The sequence below is a fragment of the Pleurodeles waltl genome, chromosome 12 (genome assembly GCF_031143425.1).
Source record: "Pleurodeles waltl isolate 20211129_DDA chromosome 12, aPleWal1.hap1.20221129, whole genome shotgun sequence".
Taxonomy (NCBI): Eukaryota; Metazoa; Chordata; class Amphibia; order Caudata; family Salamandridae; genus Pleurodeles; species Pleurodeles waltl.
In genome coordinates, this window is record NC_090451.1 from 593243157 (window position 1) to 593260783 (window position 17627).

The 17627-nt window shown below is 42.2% G+C and overlaps 1 protein-coding gene across 4 annotated transcripts in view; it reads left to right on the forward strand.

The window, feature by feature from the left end:
- LOC138268282 (NACHT, LRR and PYD domains-containing protein 12-like) overlaps nucleotides 1-17627 on the forward strand; it is a 368481-nt gene that overhangs the window by 115211 nt on the left and 235643 nt on the right. For all 4 annotated transcript variants that reach the window (XM_069217780.1, XM_069217777.1, XM_069217778.1 and 1 more), the window contains one exon: nucleotides 4939-5108. In XM_069217780.1, coding sequence (XP_069073881.1) covers nucleotides 4939-5108 — 170 coding nt within the window. The remainder of the gene's footprint in view (nucleotides 1-4938; nucleotides 5109-17627) is intronic.

Below are 17627 nucleotides of genomic sequence, written 5' to 3' on the forward strand. Positions count from 1 at the left end.
AATGCAATGGCCGCACTAAATCTGACTCAGAGCGAGCCATTACTTTCAAGCGAGGGCTTTCCTTTAGTACTATTGATTACATTCTTTTGGACATTAGGCTATGGTCAAGTTCACTTGATATGGAAATTCTACCTCGCTTGGATAGTGATCATAATCCTTTGTGTCTTGTATTGACTAATCAGGCATTTTTAAGAGTCCAGCACTTAAGGATTACTAATGTTCCATTCCCTCATTTGAACCATAGACGCTCTAGGGTCTGCTGGCCAAAGGTTGAATGTAACCCGTACTTAATTGGGGAAATTTATTCATCTTTTTTAAAACTCTTTGTAGATTATGAAGATCAAGAATCCTTGGATATTCCTATTATGGCGATCCACACTAAGATGGTCGATTCCCTTCAGGGTATCTTCTATAAGGAAACTTCCATTAAATTGAGACCCGCTGACACCCTTCGCAGGGACTGGTATAATCAGGACTGTGCGCAAGCAAGATCCACCTTAAAAGAGGCTGTTAAAAATTCTACGCATGCGGCTATTAAAGAGGCTCGTTGTAGGTATGCCAATGCCCTGAAGCGAGCCAAAAGAGACTGGGAGAATGAGACATGGCAGAAACTGCTTGCAGCAGCCCAAAGTAAAGATGATAGCTCTTTTTGGCGGTTGTTGACCTCCAGTTCGAAAAGGGGTAAGGACGATATTGGGTTGCATATACAGCCCGAAAGATGGGTGTCCTACTTTTCTGAAATCTATGCCTTGCCTGTACAGCAAGCTCTGGAGGACCCTGCACATGTCGAGTGTTGGGCTGCTAATAAGATCTCAACTGAGAGAATTGTTTTTACCTTAGCTGAAACCACAGCTGCTATTGATTCTCTGAGGCCAGCAAAAGCCCCTGGCCCGGATAAGATTCCAGGGGATTTGTTCAAATCAGAACCTAAGATATGGGCATGGTATATCAATTTGTTGTCTAATGCCATAGCAGCTGGCAGCCCTATTCCAGAGTCTTGGCACGGTGCTGAAATAATACCGATCTATAAAAAGGGTGATACAGGGTTGCCTGTAAATTATCGACCTATTAGCCTTATTGATATCCTTCAGAAGACGTTTGCCAAACAAGTCTTAGTGAGGCTTACTGACTGGATTCAAGACCAGCAAATTTTATCTCCTTTACAGGCTGGGTTTCGGCCCAAAACTAATACTATGGACCAAGTTTTCAGGGTGTCATTACTGTTCTGGAAGTATGTCACCTTATCTAAGCAAAAACTCTATGTGGCTTTCGTAGACTTAAGATCTGCATTTGATCTTGTCCCAAGAGAGAAACTGTGGGAAGTATTGTACAAAATTGGTATCCCAGGGAACTTAGTGCATTTAATCCAAAGATTACATGAAAAAACATTTGCACAAGTAAGATGGGGCAATCAGGGGGAACTCACAGACAAAATAGACATCAAGAGAGGAGTGCGCCAGGGTTGCGTTCTTGCCCCAACGCTATTTACACTGTTCATCAATGAGGTGGTGCAAGTCGTGTCCAATTGTCAAAATGACGCCCCATCTTTGAATCACCATAAAATTCCAATTTTGTTATTTGCCGATGATTCTCTCTTGATCTCCAGAACCCCTATGGGCCTCCAGGTACTCATGGACAAGTTCAGTTCGTTTTGCGGTGACTACGGTCTGGAACTTAACCATAGCAAAACTAAACTCATGACTTTGGGTTGTGGCCCCACCAAGAGATATTCAATATTTTACAATGGAACGCCCCTAGGTTTGGTAAAATCTATAGATTACTTGGGGGTGAGAATCAGCAACAATCTGCATTGGGGGGCCCAAATCGACAAAAGTTTGGCTCGCCTGGTACAGTCATCTGGAGCCATTCTTCGTTTTCATAAGTCTACTTCTGAGAGAGTGATTACTCCAATTATTAAAATTTATAGAGCAAAGGCACAAAGTGCTGCGGTCTATGGGGCAGAAATTTGGGGGTCGTCAAACACTGGCAGGCTTGCAGTGGGGGAAAACAATTTCGTGAGGTCTACTTTGGCCTGCCCTCGCAGTACCCCACTGCTGCCATTGTTTTGGGACCTTGACCTTCCACGCATCACAGATGTAGTTGCCCTACGACCTCTGCTTTTTTGGGTCCGTGTTTGGTCCACCCCTGAGTTATCTACATACAAGGAGTCTATCCAAGACATCTTGGATAGACCTAATGTACTCACCATTCCCTGGTTTAATCACATCTCTAAATGGTTTCACAAATTGGGTCTTAGTGAGCTATGGAGTCATCCAGAAAGTATAAGGAAGGAGCAGAAGAATCATTTGAAAACGGTATACTGGACTTACGTCAGGGAAAACTATCTGCTGTGCCTTACTCACGGCAGATTGACCTCACAATTTTTTGATTTTAAATGGTATCCGTCTTTTGAATCTTTTATGGATATAATTCTTGACCCATTAAGTAAGAGTTTATATATCCAGTTCAGATATGGTTGTCTGCCTCTCAAATCATATGGCAGTAAGTGGAGTGCAACTACAAGATCTGATTTATGTCCGAGCTGTACTCTTAATCCAGAATCCATTGTACATTTTATGTTTTTATGTCCTGCCTATTTGATTGCGCGTCGAAAGTGGTTACGGCCAGTGTGTAGGAATGTGGGGGTAAGACATTGTATTGTTGCCTTAAGAATTCTGATGAGGGAAAGTTCCCCCCCCTTGCCCTGTGCGGTTAGTGGGTACATTACAGCTGCCTGGCATGTACGTACTTATCACTTGGGGAAAGTTGCTGATGCGGAACTTACTTCCAAATAAGGACAACATGAAAAACTGACAATGGAATGTTTTAGTCATCAAATTTTAACCACACACCTAGACTGGAACAATACCCCATGATTGATTTAAATGACAGTCAGTAGGAGATTAGGTGTTTGGTTTTTATGTGTTTTTTATGTGTTTTAAGGCCGTAAAGGATGTTCTTTTTTATTCCTCTTATTTCCTTTTTAACATAATTTTTACTTATCTTTTATCTTTCTACCGGTGGTTGTTTTGCTTTTAGGGTTGAAAGTAACCAATAAAGCTATGTATGTACAAATATAACTGTGGGAGAAAACAATTTTGCGAGGGCTTTGATAGTGTGCCCCCGAAGTACACCACTGATCCCAATGTTTCTTGATTTAGGGCTAAACCAAGTAGCTGATTTAATTTCCCTATGACCTCTATTATATTGGATAAGGATTTGGACCACCCTGAATTGGATTTATACAAAGCATCATTGCTTGACCTGCTAAAGAGACCAAATGCAGCTATTATTCCTTGGATTAAATATGTGTCCAATTGGTTTTGTATCTTGGGGTTTGGAGATTATTGGGAGAATCCCCAAAAATTAGTGAAATCCCATAAAACTGCTTTGAAATCAGCTTACTGGTCCAATGTATGGAACAATTATATTTGTTGTAAAACTCATGGTCGATTATCTAATCTTTTTACTGATTTTAAGTGGTTTCCGCAGTATGAATCCTATTAAGATATTATACTAGATCTACAGGGCAAAGGTTTATGTGCTAGATTCCGTTTTGGGTCCTTACCAATGTTGTCTTTAACTTGCAACTGGGGGCCAATCACTACTTCAGATATATGTCCGGCTTCTGGCGGTGCCCCGGAAACAGTTGAATATTTTATGTTTTTTTGCCCAACATATTTTTTTTCCACAGTCAATATGGATTCGAAAAACCTGTAGGGAAATGGGGCTGGAAAACTGCAGTATAGCAATAAGGGTTTTAAAAAAGCCATAGATCAAATTAATTAATTTTAGCAGTCAGCAAGTTTTTAGTGGCAGCATGGCATATACGTGATCACCATTTCTATCAAGGACCCACGAAGCGTGCCCAGGCAGGATTTTAGATGAATACTCTGATATCACATGTATGTATTTATTTATGTGTTTTTTTTTTATAAAATTATTAAATCATTGTACAGATTATAAAATGAGATGAAATTTTTCTTTTAATGTATGTGATGCTTTCATGGTTAATTGACCGAATAAAGCTTGACTTGAAATACAAGTACCTTTATTTTTAGTAACTCTGAGTGTTGTGTTTTCTTATGATATTGTGCATATGATATAAGTGGTATAGTAGGAGCTTTGCATGTGTCCTAGTTCAGCCTAAGGTGCTTTGCCATAGCTACTTTCTATCAGCCTAAGCTGCTAGAAACACCTCTATTCTACTAATAAGGGATAACCTGGCACAGGGTGTAAGTACCACAGGGTACCCACTATAAGCCAGGCCAGCCTCCTACAGGCACTGCAATGCATACACAAAACCACTCACGCGCTGCCTAAAGTTTCCAGTCTTGCTCCTTGTGCACACTCTTCTGTGCATGTAAGGGAAACTTGCACTGCAGCTGTACATGTTTTCTACTGGTATATTTGAATGTGCTAAAGCTGCACATGCTTGTAAACTGGGTGCATCAAAACATATCACACAATATATTGCCATCGTAACACACAAAAAATACCCCTAAAACAAGCTGTGTCTTGGAGTTACCTGTGTTTTATTGTTAGTTGTGGCAAAAAAATGATCTTTTGGTTCCCAAGCGCTCTTGCTTTTGCCTGGGTTTTTTGTTTCAGTGAATATATCTGTAACACTGTGGGCTTCAAAACTTAAACCAACCCCACGTTGATACATTTTGGCTTGATGTGTACTCCACAGTTCCTGTTTGTAAATCGCATGTTGTCTGTTCTAGCTTGTGACATCTTCTCAGGCAGTAGCTGTTCTATGGCAGTGGTTACTGAGATTTACTGAGTTGGGCAGTAGCTGAGTCTTGGTGTTGGTGTAGGGTTGTGAAGGAGGGCTACACTAATGGACACCCTTACACTAACATGTTTTGACAGCTCATGTTTATGCTGTACATATGCTGAAGTGGACACCAGTAATAAGTATTCTTTCACTTTCAGATGAAATCCAAAACTTCAAGAGGAAGCTGAATGAGTATTCCAATGGGAAGCTGCTTAGACTTTGCAAGTATTTTCAAGAGGACATACGCTACGTCATTGCGAATCTGGACTTTCGCAGTGTACTCCATGAATTCTGCTTCAGAGGAGCACTTTTTCCAGAGCAGGCAATGGTAGTCACTCTTTGAATATGTTGTGTTTGTGTATTCTGTATATTAATATCAAGGATCATTTAATTAATTAAATGGTACAATGTACTTTGCAAGGAAAAAACATTGAATTCACATTTCCAGGAATATAAAATAGAAAATAAAATTGTTTTTGATTGGATTAGCATTCCCATTGTAATATTGAGTTTGGCACAGTCAAGTAGAAGACTTATAAACTTTTCATGTTATTCATTTGCATTCTTTGGCTTAAAATCTAAAGTAGTCATATGAAGCAGACTGAGGCAGTTTTTGATTTTCTGTCTGCAGGTGGGTGAAAGGGGTAGTTGATCTCTATAGTTTTATTGTCCACCGTATGAATGGCATTTAAGCTGTTGATTGCTCTTTTCTTTCTTCGGGTGTCCTTGCCTTCGTCTTAGTCTATATTTGCAAGATGAGAAGTTCTTACCTTCCTCCACAGATGGCTTTAAATGCTCTTGCCACCCATAGCAGAGCATGATAATACCTAAGCACATTTTTTTCATAATTTTAGGGTTGGCCTCTAGAGAACTTAGCAATTTTTCCAGCATACTATAGTACAAAATCATACATTAAAATGCATATATACATACATAGAGTGACTTTTGGTTAATCCACAACGTCTATTGGTCTGTTCCGCTGCCATTACCATTTTGATTCCTCCTACTACAACATACAGCATGAGGCAGTTGGTTAGCCCACTTCTGCCGCTGGCTCTATTTTACTGCGAGAGGCAGCATTTTGTGATCACGTGTACATCTCTCTAAACAGAAGTGCACTATAGTACCAGCGCTGTGGGACAAAACTTTTATTTGAAAAAAAACCTCTTGTTCTTGTTTTCTTCATTTTCTCAAGGTAATTAACATTGCTTATAATGCAACAATTGGTATATTGGTTTTCACAATCCTCGGTATCACACTATTATGGGAAAATACTTGAGTTTGCCAATTCCTTGTTCTTTTAATTCTTTATCCCTTTTTTATTTTTTGGCTGTTTTGTTATCTTCAAACTATGTCCTCCAGTTACAGAATTTTGATGCAAAAGGTATCTTCTGTTTGGGCCAGTCTGAATTGTATTTCCCTGTTATGTGCTATAAAACGAAAAAGGTTTTCTGTATTTTTAGGTCGAGCATTAGCGTTCGACGTATTGTATTCTTTTAGTACACTTATACTGTGGTACAAAGCTATTTGATTTGTTAGTTGCAGTGTCCTTCAAAAATCCTTGCTTGCTAGTGGTCAGTTCTGCCTCTTTGTCCTGCCTTTTTTCTCTTTGGGAGCAGCACAAACTACTGTCTAATTATGCTGTGGCCTGTTTATCTCTTCTGAAGGGGACGTTTTCTTTCAGTATTGGCTTGTGTGTCTGACACTGTTGGTGTATAATCAGCCCCTCCTCCCCACCAGCTCCCTCTGTAAACATAAACCAACAGCAGTGGGGAGCTTTTCTGGGGCCAGCTTGCTCTCGCTCTCTTCCCCTTGTTATTTTTAGTCTGTGTGGCAAGAAAAATCCAGTCAGTAATTTACAACGCTAAGAGCTTTAAGTCGAGCAAAGACGAGACTATTGCATTCCAAAAGCTTGTTTTCCAGTCTTATCCCATGGTCTCTTTAGTCAGTGGGCCGAGGAGACATCACAAACGGGACATGCTGCGAGTAACAGGCGCCAGAAAGGGGTTGCTGTGAGTGGCAGAAAGGGAGCTGCTCGGTCTCGCCCGTGTTCTTTGAACCACCCTATCCCTCTCTCTTGGCCTTGAAGGCGGCACTGTGCCCAACGCAGAAAGGTAAAAGGAGCTGGTGTACACCCACCGGGAGGAAGTGCAGCTGAGACCCGTGCAGGGAAGAGGGACGGAATGCAATAGGGGAGCTGCCCTCCTCGTGGCAGAGGTAGTGTGTGCTTCGCAGACCACCGCATGCAGACTGGACGCAGTTGGAGCAGGAGAATGCGAGCACGAGAATCCCTGCACAACTCTTTTGTTGCCGAGCTCACAGCGCGGCCACTCTTCTCTACCCAACCGGAGCCATGCATCTGGAAGGCAGGCGCTGGATGCTTGGGGCTGCCATTGTACTCGTCATCTGTCTCATTTTTGCAGACATCTCAGAGATTGAAGAGGAAGTTGGGTAAATATAAATCTCCCCTTTTCTGTTTGGGCGGGCGCTCTGTGCCTCCTGGATGGATAGGTGGCTACAAGGAGATTTTCTTTGTCTTTCTTTGCCATTGTCTTTGCATGGGAGGGCGTGTGCATTCGATCTTTTTGGTCTCTGAATAGTTGTTGTGCAGCCTTAACCAACTACTGTGCTGTGCTGCATGGAACAGGGTGAACGCCGGCGTTCAACTCCTGCCCTGTATCACAGTCTCAGCCCTTTCTCTCTAAGAAGGGCTCCTGCCTTCTTTCTAAACCTAGAATTAACCATTTTAGTGGAAGTTTTTCCTCCTCTCTGTGCCCTGCCTTTATGTTCGTTTGCATTTTATGGGCACTTAAAATGTATTCATATTTTTACCGAATTATGCTCGCCTTTTCAACTTTTTGCTGTTGGAAGGTGTGTCTGGTGGGACATATCTCAAGGGACAAAGGCTAATCTGGGCGGAAATTAGGCTGTTACAGTCAAACTGTATCCATCCACAAGCCTACATCATGCACCGCAGTCCAGACAAAGACCCACGCAAGTTATAGTGCAGAATTCTCAAAAGTGAAAAACACTGGAATCTGTGACACATTCAGCCTTTACACTGATCAGTCTACTCGCCTTTGTGACAGGAGGGCTTTATCCGCCCTTTGTATGTTACTTTCCATCGCGTTTGCATGGCACGCTCTATCTCTCTGCTGTTGCACTTGTTTCATTTTTTTTGTCTGTTTACTCTTGTTTTAAATGTATTTCCCTTGGTACCACACACCTCTGATCTGCACGGGTAGCACTTCGTTCTGCTCACCCCTCCCCCAGTCCCATTAGACTGGCTCCAAAAGAGGAGAGATACCCCGCAGTCTGGAGTCCCATGTCCCGGAAGCTCTCTGTGTGATTTCACTGTTTACCTGCCCATCTCTTCATCTGGTTCCTTGGATGCTGCTGCCCCGGTTGGCTGCTGAGCAGCTCAAGCACGGGAGGAGCTTAGGTGGAAGCGCACACGGGCGTGCACCACTGTTAGATACTTCAGCTTAGCTTTTCCTGTATTCCAACGCCCTTGCAGCTCAGATGACCACTGGGAATTCATCTTTCTGTTGTATTATATTGTGAAGACAGTTTTTACGAGCCATGAAAACAAAGGTGTTGACAAGATAAGCAGGAAAACCTATTAGTATTTGGATATAATTAATAACCTTTCCATCAATTCTCATGGAAGCCTGTCCTGGTGAGGAGGAGAGGTTTAATTTCGAAGGTGGTGGGTATGCAAAGTCCGCAGACGAGCAGTGCCCCCTTCTAAAACATAGCAGTGTAAGTGTACAATTTTGAATGTGCTTTCTTAAAAAAAAAAAAACAGCCATGCTTTGTTCTGTGTGGCGGGAAATCTTCGAAACAGCGAAATCACACAGTTATGAAACAAATATCACCAGCTGCCTAACACATGCTGCATAAAGTGTAACACCATTGGTTCTGTTTTGTCACTTACTCTCCCACCTAAAAATTCTTGTTGACCAGGTCTACAGTTTCTACTGATTTCAGCTACTGACATATCTATTTTTCAACATCAACTGAACTACAATGGAGACATTTCCAGTTGATATCAGTAGCTCTGTGGAACTAGTAATTGGTGTCCAATGGAGTCTATAGGTTTCAGTAGGTATATTTTTTTATTCAATTGTTTCCCCTGTTTTCCTGCTGGATATGAGCTGCCCGGGGTCCAAAAAGCCCATGTACCACAAGTTAATTTAGTATAACCCTTAGTAAAAGGCCAGCCACTAGAGTAACAATATGTACAGATTTTGGATCCAGAATGTTTCACTCATCTGAGATCAAAACAATAGCTAAGATTTACAACATATTGTACACGTTGCCTTTGATTGTTGCTCAGTTCATGCTCAATTAATTTGGGTGTTGGAGTGGTATTCGTTTGTGTATGATTAATTCTTTTGGGCAACAATGTATATGTTATGTCAATGTTAGGTTGCTTCAAAAACGTTTCCCAATGAACTACCGTGTCCTTTGTCACGCTGATGACCCCTTGGTTCCTAGGGTTACAGGGTGACCCTGAGTCTTCTACTGTCTCACTAATCAGCTTTGCATTTCAGCAAATATGAGATATGCTTTTTCTTCCTGTTTTTTTTATAGAGTATGAGGTTGTACTATGGCATTAACCACACCCAGTGCTGGATGCTGCTGAGCTGTGCATGATCACTGGAATGTATAAGAAAGCGGCATAATCTGCAGACAGGTTATACACAGAGTTAGATAGTAGCCTGTGTCCGCCCTGCTAGTGCAAGAGGTGCTGGGGTGTTGTAGTGGTTTGAACGGAAGCTAGAAATATCTTAACATATTGTATTGTTGCTTACATAGGTAAAGCGAGCAATGCATCAAGCATATAATGAACATGTAACATTTTAGAAAATGGATTCTCTAGGTAAGTACATAAATAAATCGTTGGCTCCTCACAAATTCCAACTATGTGGTCATCTGTGCAAAGTGCCCTACAATTTAAGAGAGCCTCATTTAAGCCTGGCCTAGAGGCAGCTGTCATGCCGCCTGATAAGCAAAAGCAAAAGTACAAATATATATACACATAAAGATACACAAAGGAGCAGCTCTCTTTAGCCACTGGACAGTTCAAGTGTCCATCACATTTTGCCTCCACCCAACATAACATATGGCAAGGGACAATGAATCGGCCCATTTTCCCCACTGGCACTCTTGCACTGTGAGTGACGCCATTTCTCTTGATCATATGTACACATAATTCTAAAATGAAGGGCCCTTCATTGCATGGCTGGCGAATCAATACTTTGATAGTGCTTTTTATATTCCTTTTTAGGGTCCAGCGCAGAAGCGCTCTAGCCTGTTGTAATCTCTCTGTGGGGTTTTAACCATGCCCACTCTTGCTATTCATTCTTAGTTTTGCTTGTCTTAGATGCTTCATTTTTACTTGTGCATTTTGTGAAATGTCCCTCCTTTGTGTGCTGACTTCCCTCCCTGGCGATTTCATTAAGTGAAAATGTTTGTTGCCTATCACACTATGTCACACATCCTCCTATAACAAGCCGCGATGGCCCCTCCTCCAGTTTTGATTTGTCTTTCATCCCAGCCGCCATCCTTTCTAGACATTCACGCAGGAAGACAATAACTCTTGCACGCACACTCATGGCGTCTGTGGTGCTTTGAATCGCCTTGCTTATCTCATCTATTTTACTTTTCATTTTCAATGCATGTGGCAAGAAAAGTCCAGTTAGAAATTTACAACGCTAATAGCTCTAACTCGTTTAATTCTAGGCTTTACACAGCGTCTCCTCCGGGCTTTGTTAGTTACACATTATTTCTCACTACATTCTAACGTTCACAAGAGGCAGCTAAAGAAAACAGACTATTTGTATAAAAATAACTACTTTCACTCCTACAAATGGTCTTCAACATGCGGTAGCTTCTCGCAATGACAATGTTTTTTTTTCTCTTAACCAAAACTGCAATACTGTAGTTTTGGTTTCTCGTGGACTTCAGTGTATGTTTCTTTTTATATTCAGTATGTTGCATGTGGAGCTTTCTTAAAAATAGCCCACAATGCTTATGTCGGTTAAATATTTTGTATCTGAAAGTCTAAGAGTCTCTTCAAAATTGATTTCCTAACATCATAAGCAGTTGTAAACTATATTAAACTCCTTTGAATTCCTGCTGCCCAATTGGAAAACCGCTTTGAGAACATTGCAGTATTAACAGCGATTGTGTTCTCCAATTCAAAATCCCATTTAAAGGGTAAATAAAGGCATAACATAAAAGATAACTATTGCATTAACGTGGGGCACTTACCTAGCAAGCAATACTTTGTTTATAAGTCTGACATTTTCCCTCTGTTCTTTGTTTCATTTCATCATATAAACCATTCTAAAATTGTTGATTAAAGCAAATTGACAAAAGCAACTAATCATTGCCCCACTCCTATTTTAAATAGCACACACAGTAAGGCAATTAATATCATGTACAAAGAGATTCTTGCCTTTTAACATTCTGTAAACGTCAATCATTCTGAAATGAAATGTAGACTCGAATCTTTTTCATTGTTTCAGAATTTCCAATGCATTTTGTTATAACTTATGCACTACTAGGTAGAACCATGCAGTTTGAGTTTTAAGTGCCTTGTTTGAAAAAATATTCCATTAGGCCTATTTACCTATTATATGCATGGCCACTGGAACTATGTGGTACAAATGGACTAAAATATGTAGCAGGGTTGACCAACTAATGTGGCAAAAAAGTCCAGTTATGTATTTACAATGCCAATAGCTCCAACTCAAGTAAATGTGAAACCTATTGCATTGCAAATGCTTGTTTTAAATGCTCCTGCTTGCTCGAAAACGCCCATAATCTTCTATGAATATTATAGGAGCTGTAGAGAAGTGCAAAGTTAGACTCCATGCTCTCAGACAAGTGCTATAGCAGCAGCTTCTAATTACCATCTGAAACTGCTACACAGAGCTCAACTGTTCCTCAATAAGCCTCAAAGAGCCAAAGGGGCAAGAAACATACTATGACCAAAGTGAGATTATTGTAATCCACTGCTGGGCAGGAACAACTACAAAACCAAAAAATCATCACACCAGACGATACCCAGTACAGGTGCAAGAGCAGTTGCTAACATCGAAGGCAAGTTAGATGTTACCACCTGTTCGAAGATTCACGCACTGGAATAACAAAAGCCCCCACAGCCCCAGTGGTGCAGGGGCCGAGCTCCAGGACCCCCTCAGTACAGCACCTTGGTCTGGGAGCTCTTGCGTGAGTCTGGAGGGTCTCCTCCATGTTCTTTGCAGGGGTTGTCCCCCTCAAGTTTTGTTACACCACTGGATTAATGCAGCAACTTCTTACGTTTTTTGGGGTGAAATGTAATTAATTTACAGTGATGCTCCAAAATACTTAAAAAGCTGCATTATCCTTGCTGACCATTACAAAAATGTGAAGACCCACCTAAGGTAAACCCTATTTGCTTTGGGGGTCTGGTCTTTCCTGCCCCAGTAACTCATCGCTCAAACAAGTCACCTGAAATTTGGGTTTACCTGAGCAGCTCCTTCCATTCTCATACTATTTTACGTGCCTCATACCATTTTACTATTTTGTTGCACAAAGCAGTAAGTTGCCCTTGGATGCTTGTACTCTACAAATAAAGAATGGTAATGATGAAGATAGCCTTAAGCTGTTGGATTTTAGGTCGATTGAGCCTGAGGAACGGACTTTGCTATGGGCGTCTGTGAAGTCAGGCTCGCTGCTGGATCCTGCTTCCCCGTCCTTATAGGAACGAGAGTGGAGGTGGTTCATGCAGTAATAGACAAACTGATTAATGGATCCCTGGCCTCTGGCCAGGTACCTGGGTGATGGAAGCATGCTCTGGTGGTCCCACTTTTAGAAGGGATGCTGTTGGATCCCACTAAGCAGGAAAATTACCGCCTGGTCTTGCTGCTACCATTATTTTCTAAAATCACTGAGAAGTTTCTTAATAAGCACCATTCAAGCTTTTTAAAGATTCACAATTGACTCCACATGACGCAGTCAGGCTTTCGCTCCTCACATAGTACTGAGTCAGCCTTGTTGCTGGTGACAGAGTTGATCTGTCAGATTTTGGATACAGGCGATTCTGCGGAACTGCTCTTATTGTATCTCAGTGCTGCTTTCCACAGTGTTTTCCACAACATTCTGAATGAAAGACTCTAAAACTGTGGAGTGGACAATAAAGAATTGAGCTGAGTTGTCTCTTTTTGCAGGGGTGTATCTTTCAGGCATCACAAAAACGGTACCAATCAAAAGTGCTCCCACTGAAACAAGGAGTGCTGCAGGGCTCGTCTTTGAGTCCAACATTGTTCAGTGTGTACATGTGACTGCTTGCAGAGGTCATCGAAAGCTATGAGTTTGCTTTTTATCTCATTTGCAGATGACATGCAGCTTTTCATCACACTGTCACAGACCTCTTCTTGCCTTGCAGAGGTTGGCAGGTGGATGGGCTGGAACTGTCTTAAGCTCACTGCTGGAAAGACCGAGGTTCTGACCTTGGGCAGTCATTCAAACATCTGGTTAACTGCATGGTGGCCCATGGAGTTGGGTCCAGCACTGGATCCAAAACCCAAGATTAAGAACCCGGGTATTTGGTTTGACGGAAAACTGACTTTTGGGAGCCATATTAATGATGTGGAAAAAATGCTTTGGAAGTCTCAAGATGCTGAGAAAAATGCGTGCCTTCTGCCAGAGCCAGCAATAAAACCAGTAGTTCAAGCTCTGATTGTATCGAGGTTTGATTACTGCACTGTGTGGTATCAGGGAGTCACACAGGGCCGAATTAAGAGGCTTCAAAGAGTGCAGAACTCTGTTGCACGACTCTTATTGAACCTTCCAAAGCGTGTATCAGTTGGGCCGCACTGGCTTCCGGTGAGGCACAGGTCTTCATTTAATGCCTTGTGTGATTGTCGCAAGGCGTTTGCTAATAAAGGTCCACAGTACCTTCAATCTTTGATTGGACCATATGTACCAGCGAGAAACTTAAGATCGGCAGGGGAGATGTTGGCGTCTGTTCTTTAAGTAAAGAGAGCATGGTCAGTTGGAAGTTCTTTTAGTTACTTGGCACTGAAGTTGTGGAATGCTTTGCCACCGACGGTGCGCCAGGTTTGGTCGGACTGTTCTTTCAGGAGAAAAAATAAAACGTGGTTCTTCAGTGTTGGATCTATGGGAGTTTACTGGCTGCATTTAGGGCTGCGGATATCTGTACCTAGCGCTGGGACACCTCATTCGAGGTAGCTGAGCGCTTTAGAAAATGAATTCCTATTACCAATTATGTGTTCCTATCTCTTGCTGCTCTGTCTTCTGTGGCACTTTTGTTATATTTAGAATGTGGGAGTTACACAACCCAAATGTCAGAATGTTTGAAATGCAGAAGGTCCACATTCATTGTGTCTGGATTCTGTGTTAGGCAGTTGTTCCTGGAACTGCTTAGTAAAACTGAGCCATATGGTTGTTTTTTTGGCAACTTGAATAAAACCTTGAGCACTATCGAGAAGCACACATTCCTTAAGAACCCCTCCTCCAGCTTCTTCATCTTCTACATGTAACCACTGGGAGAGGTTGTGGAATAGGAGAGTTTCCAGCCTCCGGTTTGCAAAAGATGCCCAGTCTTAATGGTATTGCTGTCTAACATACATTGCTCAAAGATTGTCTAGCAATCATTGGACACTCCCATTCATATACATAAGAGGGTGGCTCCACTCCAACAGCCTTCTCCCACCAATCAGATCGAAACGAGAGCCAGACAGACTGTGCGCAGGTCAGACAAGCGCCCCTTTTAAAACAATTGAAAACATTATACCTTTGGTTCTGCAGGCTGTGCCAAAAAACGCATTCATTTTCAGGAAAACACGAGTCCAAAACTCCCAGCAGCAGGTGAAGATGTGCAGCGCCGCCTGTGTTCTTCCCGTACCCTATGCTTTTAGCATCTTTCGGCTTTCTCCATTCAAGGTTGTCCAGTGCCGGTTGAAGTTAAAATTCTGGAGGGCGTAGGTGGGAACAGTTAGGGTTCAGGTCATGTGTGAACCTCTGCCATCTGCTTCCTCTTCGCCTCTTTAAATTGGCTTCACGGGGACAGTCGTTCAACTTTCAGTCACTGAGTGATCCAAAGTAAACTCACCTTCACCTATCTTAGTCGTCAGTGCGACAAAGTCCCCAACGTGCAGGCATTTAAGAATGCAAGATCCCGGCACACTCCCTGGGTGCAATGGTTGTGAATTCCTCGAAGGTGGGTGTCTATGCTTTTTGAGCTGCCATTAAATTAGGAGTTTCAGTATTCTGACTGTAGCAATACTTGAGCAAAAGCCATCATTTGTTGCCACGAAAATACACGTGTATACTCACATATGGCTGGTCTTTATGCATACTGGAGCACTGGATGAAAAACGATAGCCTGGAATGCGCCAGAGCGATTGTAGCCGAGGTTTATACATGCATTATTTGTAAAACTATGTTGCAGCTGTTCCTGCTGCGGAGTTAATGGCTCTCTTCATGCCGTGAAGCAGAGCCGCAAAATGTTCTCAAGATAAGAGAGAAGCCACTAACCATCTCTGTAATTGCTGTTCATTACGTCTATTTGTTGTGTTCAGGTCGTTTAAAGTAGGTGTCAAAGTGAGCAAAGCTATGACACTCACTCATGGCTACCTGAGTCACCAGGGTCCAGTTGGGAATAAAAAGATGCATCACAAAGTGACTCTATGTGTTACTTCACAGTTCTGTCAACAGGTACATGGAGATATGAAAATGTATGTGATAATACTTAAATAACAAAGAGAGATAACATACTGTAGAGGAGGTCTTTGTTAAAGGGAAGGGAAAAAGCATCCATATTCAATTTAATGGATCATGTATGGCGGTATATAAGTAATCAAATAATTACGATTTATGTTCAAAGCACAGAAAGCATACTATTTTTTTTTGGCACTCCTAATAGCACAACCCACCTCAATGGCGTTCATTTTATCTATGACCAGGCGAAATGCTTATAGTATTAAAGTTTGATTAGCCCTGCAATGACTTAAACTTAGGCCAAACGAGGGACAGGTTGATCTCTGCAGCAGACGGATAACACACATGCCTATTATTCAAGAGCAAAATGTGCACGAAGAGCTGCGCAAAGTACCCATAAATAGGACAAACAACTGCAGAATTATGGTATGAGGTTTCTTGAAAACAATGACTAGTGGTGTGTGTGTGTGTGTGTGTGTGTGTGTGAGAGAGAGAGAGAGAGCGAGAGAGAGATGATGGGGATGTATGTATGTGTTTACATGTATGCATGTACTGTGTTAAAGTTCTGTGTTTTCTTAAAGAAAAGTTATCACAATGAACACTGCAGTTTAGTGAAGTGTCTGCCTGTCAGAACACAGAAAGCAGATGCATAGAATCTCTGTTAGCCTGGGAGCTGAGGGCAGACTAGCAGGGAGTCTCATGGACTATGGATTCAGGGAAGGAGCTCTGGGGGGTAATTGACGTTATTTAAAGGGCTCCAGGGGACCAACTAGGCTTTCTTAACATTCAAACAGAGGATCTGAGGACTAGGAAAGGTGCTTAGATAATCTCTGGGGGTCTGAAGAGAGGGGTGTTCTGTGCAAGCAGTGCTGAAATGATCTTGAACTCAGTTAGACTAGATCTGTGGTCCAGGAATGAAGTACCATGGGCTCCGGTGACTAGCAGAGTGGGGCTAAAGGGAACCTAGGGAATGGGAGGGTCATATGAGGGCTTCTGAGATTTAGATAAAGGTTGCTTGGGCTGGCTTGAGGTTTCTTGAGTCACCAGAGACATGTAACGGGGTGATAGCATTTTGAGCGTGCCTGATAGAAGGCTGAAGCCCGGTAGTGGGGGTTTACAGAATGGGTGCAGGAAATGTCGGTATTAGCACCATCGGAGATCAGTTGAAGATGAGGTCCGGTTGGGGATCTAAATGCATTCCAAGGGTTTCTGATGTTTCACTGTTAGTTCCTTTGGATGGTTTGTCTTGAGGTTCATGGTATTTATGGGAACATAAGGGTAACAAACTGTGGTATTCCTTTTTCCATGGGGATTTATATTCTTATTTACCCTCTTTTCTGTGTAGCTGGTAAATGAGAGTGGGGGTCTCGGTGGGGCTGGGGAGAGGGAGTGGGGAAGGTGGTGTAAGGAGGGGAGGATCACGTGGCATGACAGATGTACTTTACATGCCCTCCAGTATCTTATAAAAGACTCAGGCAGGAAACAGGGGTCGTGCTACATTTGCAGTCCAATCCCAAAGCGATTTACCACCTCAGATTTTTTCTACTGATACCCCTCCACTCAACCGTAATCAGAGCTTTAGTGTTTAGAGAGTTGGGCAGGTAGTGCTGAAAATCATCCTTTTTCTGGCACTTTTGAATTTGGCCTGGAGAGGTTTTTTTTTGACTCGGGAGGAGCACTTCATTAAAACATTTGATGTCTTGGTCTAGAGCAGGGGTCTCTAACCTTTTCTGTAGTGACAGCTACTTCTGATCAACGAAAATCATTGTGAGCTACTGAAGGCCAAGGCACTCGCTCAGTTACTAGACACTCCCTGCCCAGCTCTCCGACCAAGTCTAATGTCCATACAGCCAGGAACTATTGTTTGAACAAAATACTTTTTGAATAGGGGCACTATGACAGGGCTGACGTATGCCAGTGAGAGTGTGGTGTTGTGTGCGTATGAATGGGATATATGTGAAAGGTGAAAGAGAGCCGGTGTCATATGTACTTGCGGCACAGGACATACCTGCCATTGTATGTGAACCGTTATATATGTATAACACAAACACACAGCCATTTTTTTAATGAGAGAATTTTAGAGGGCATAATAATGGTCTGAAAAAATATT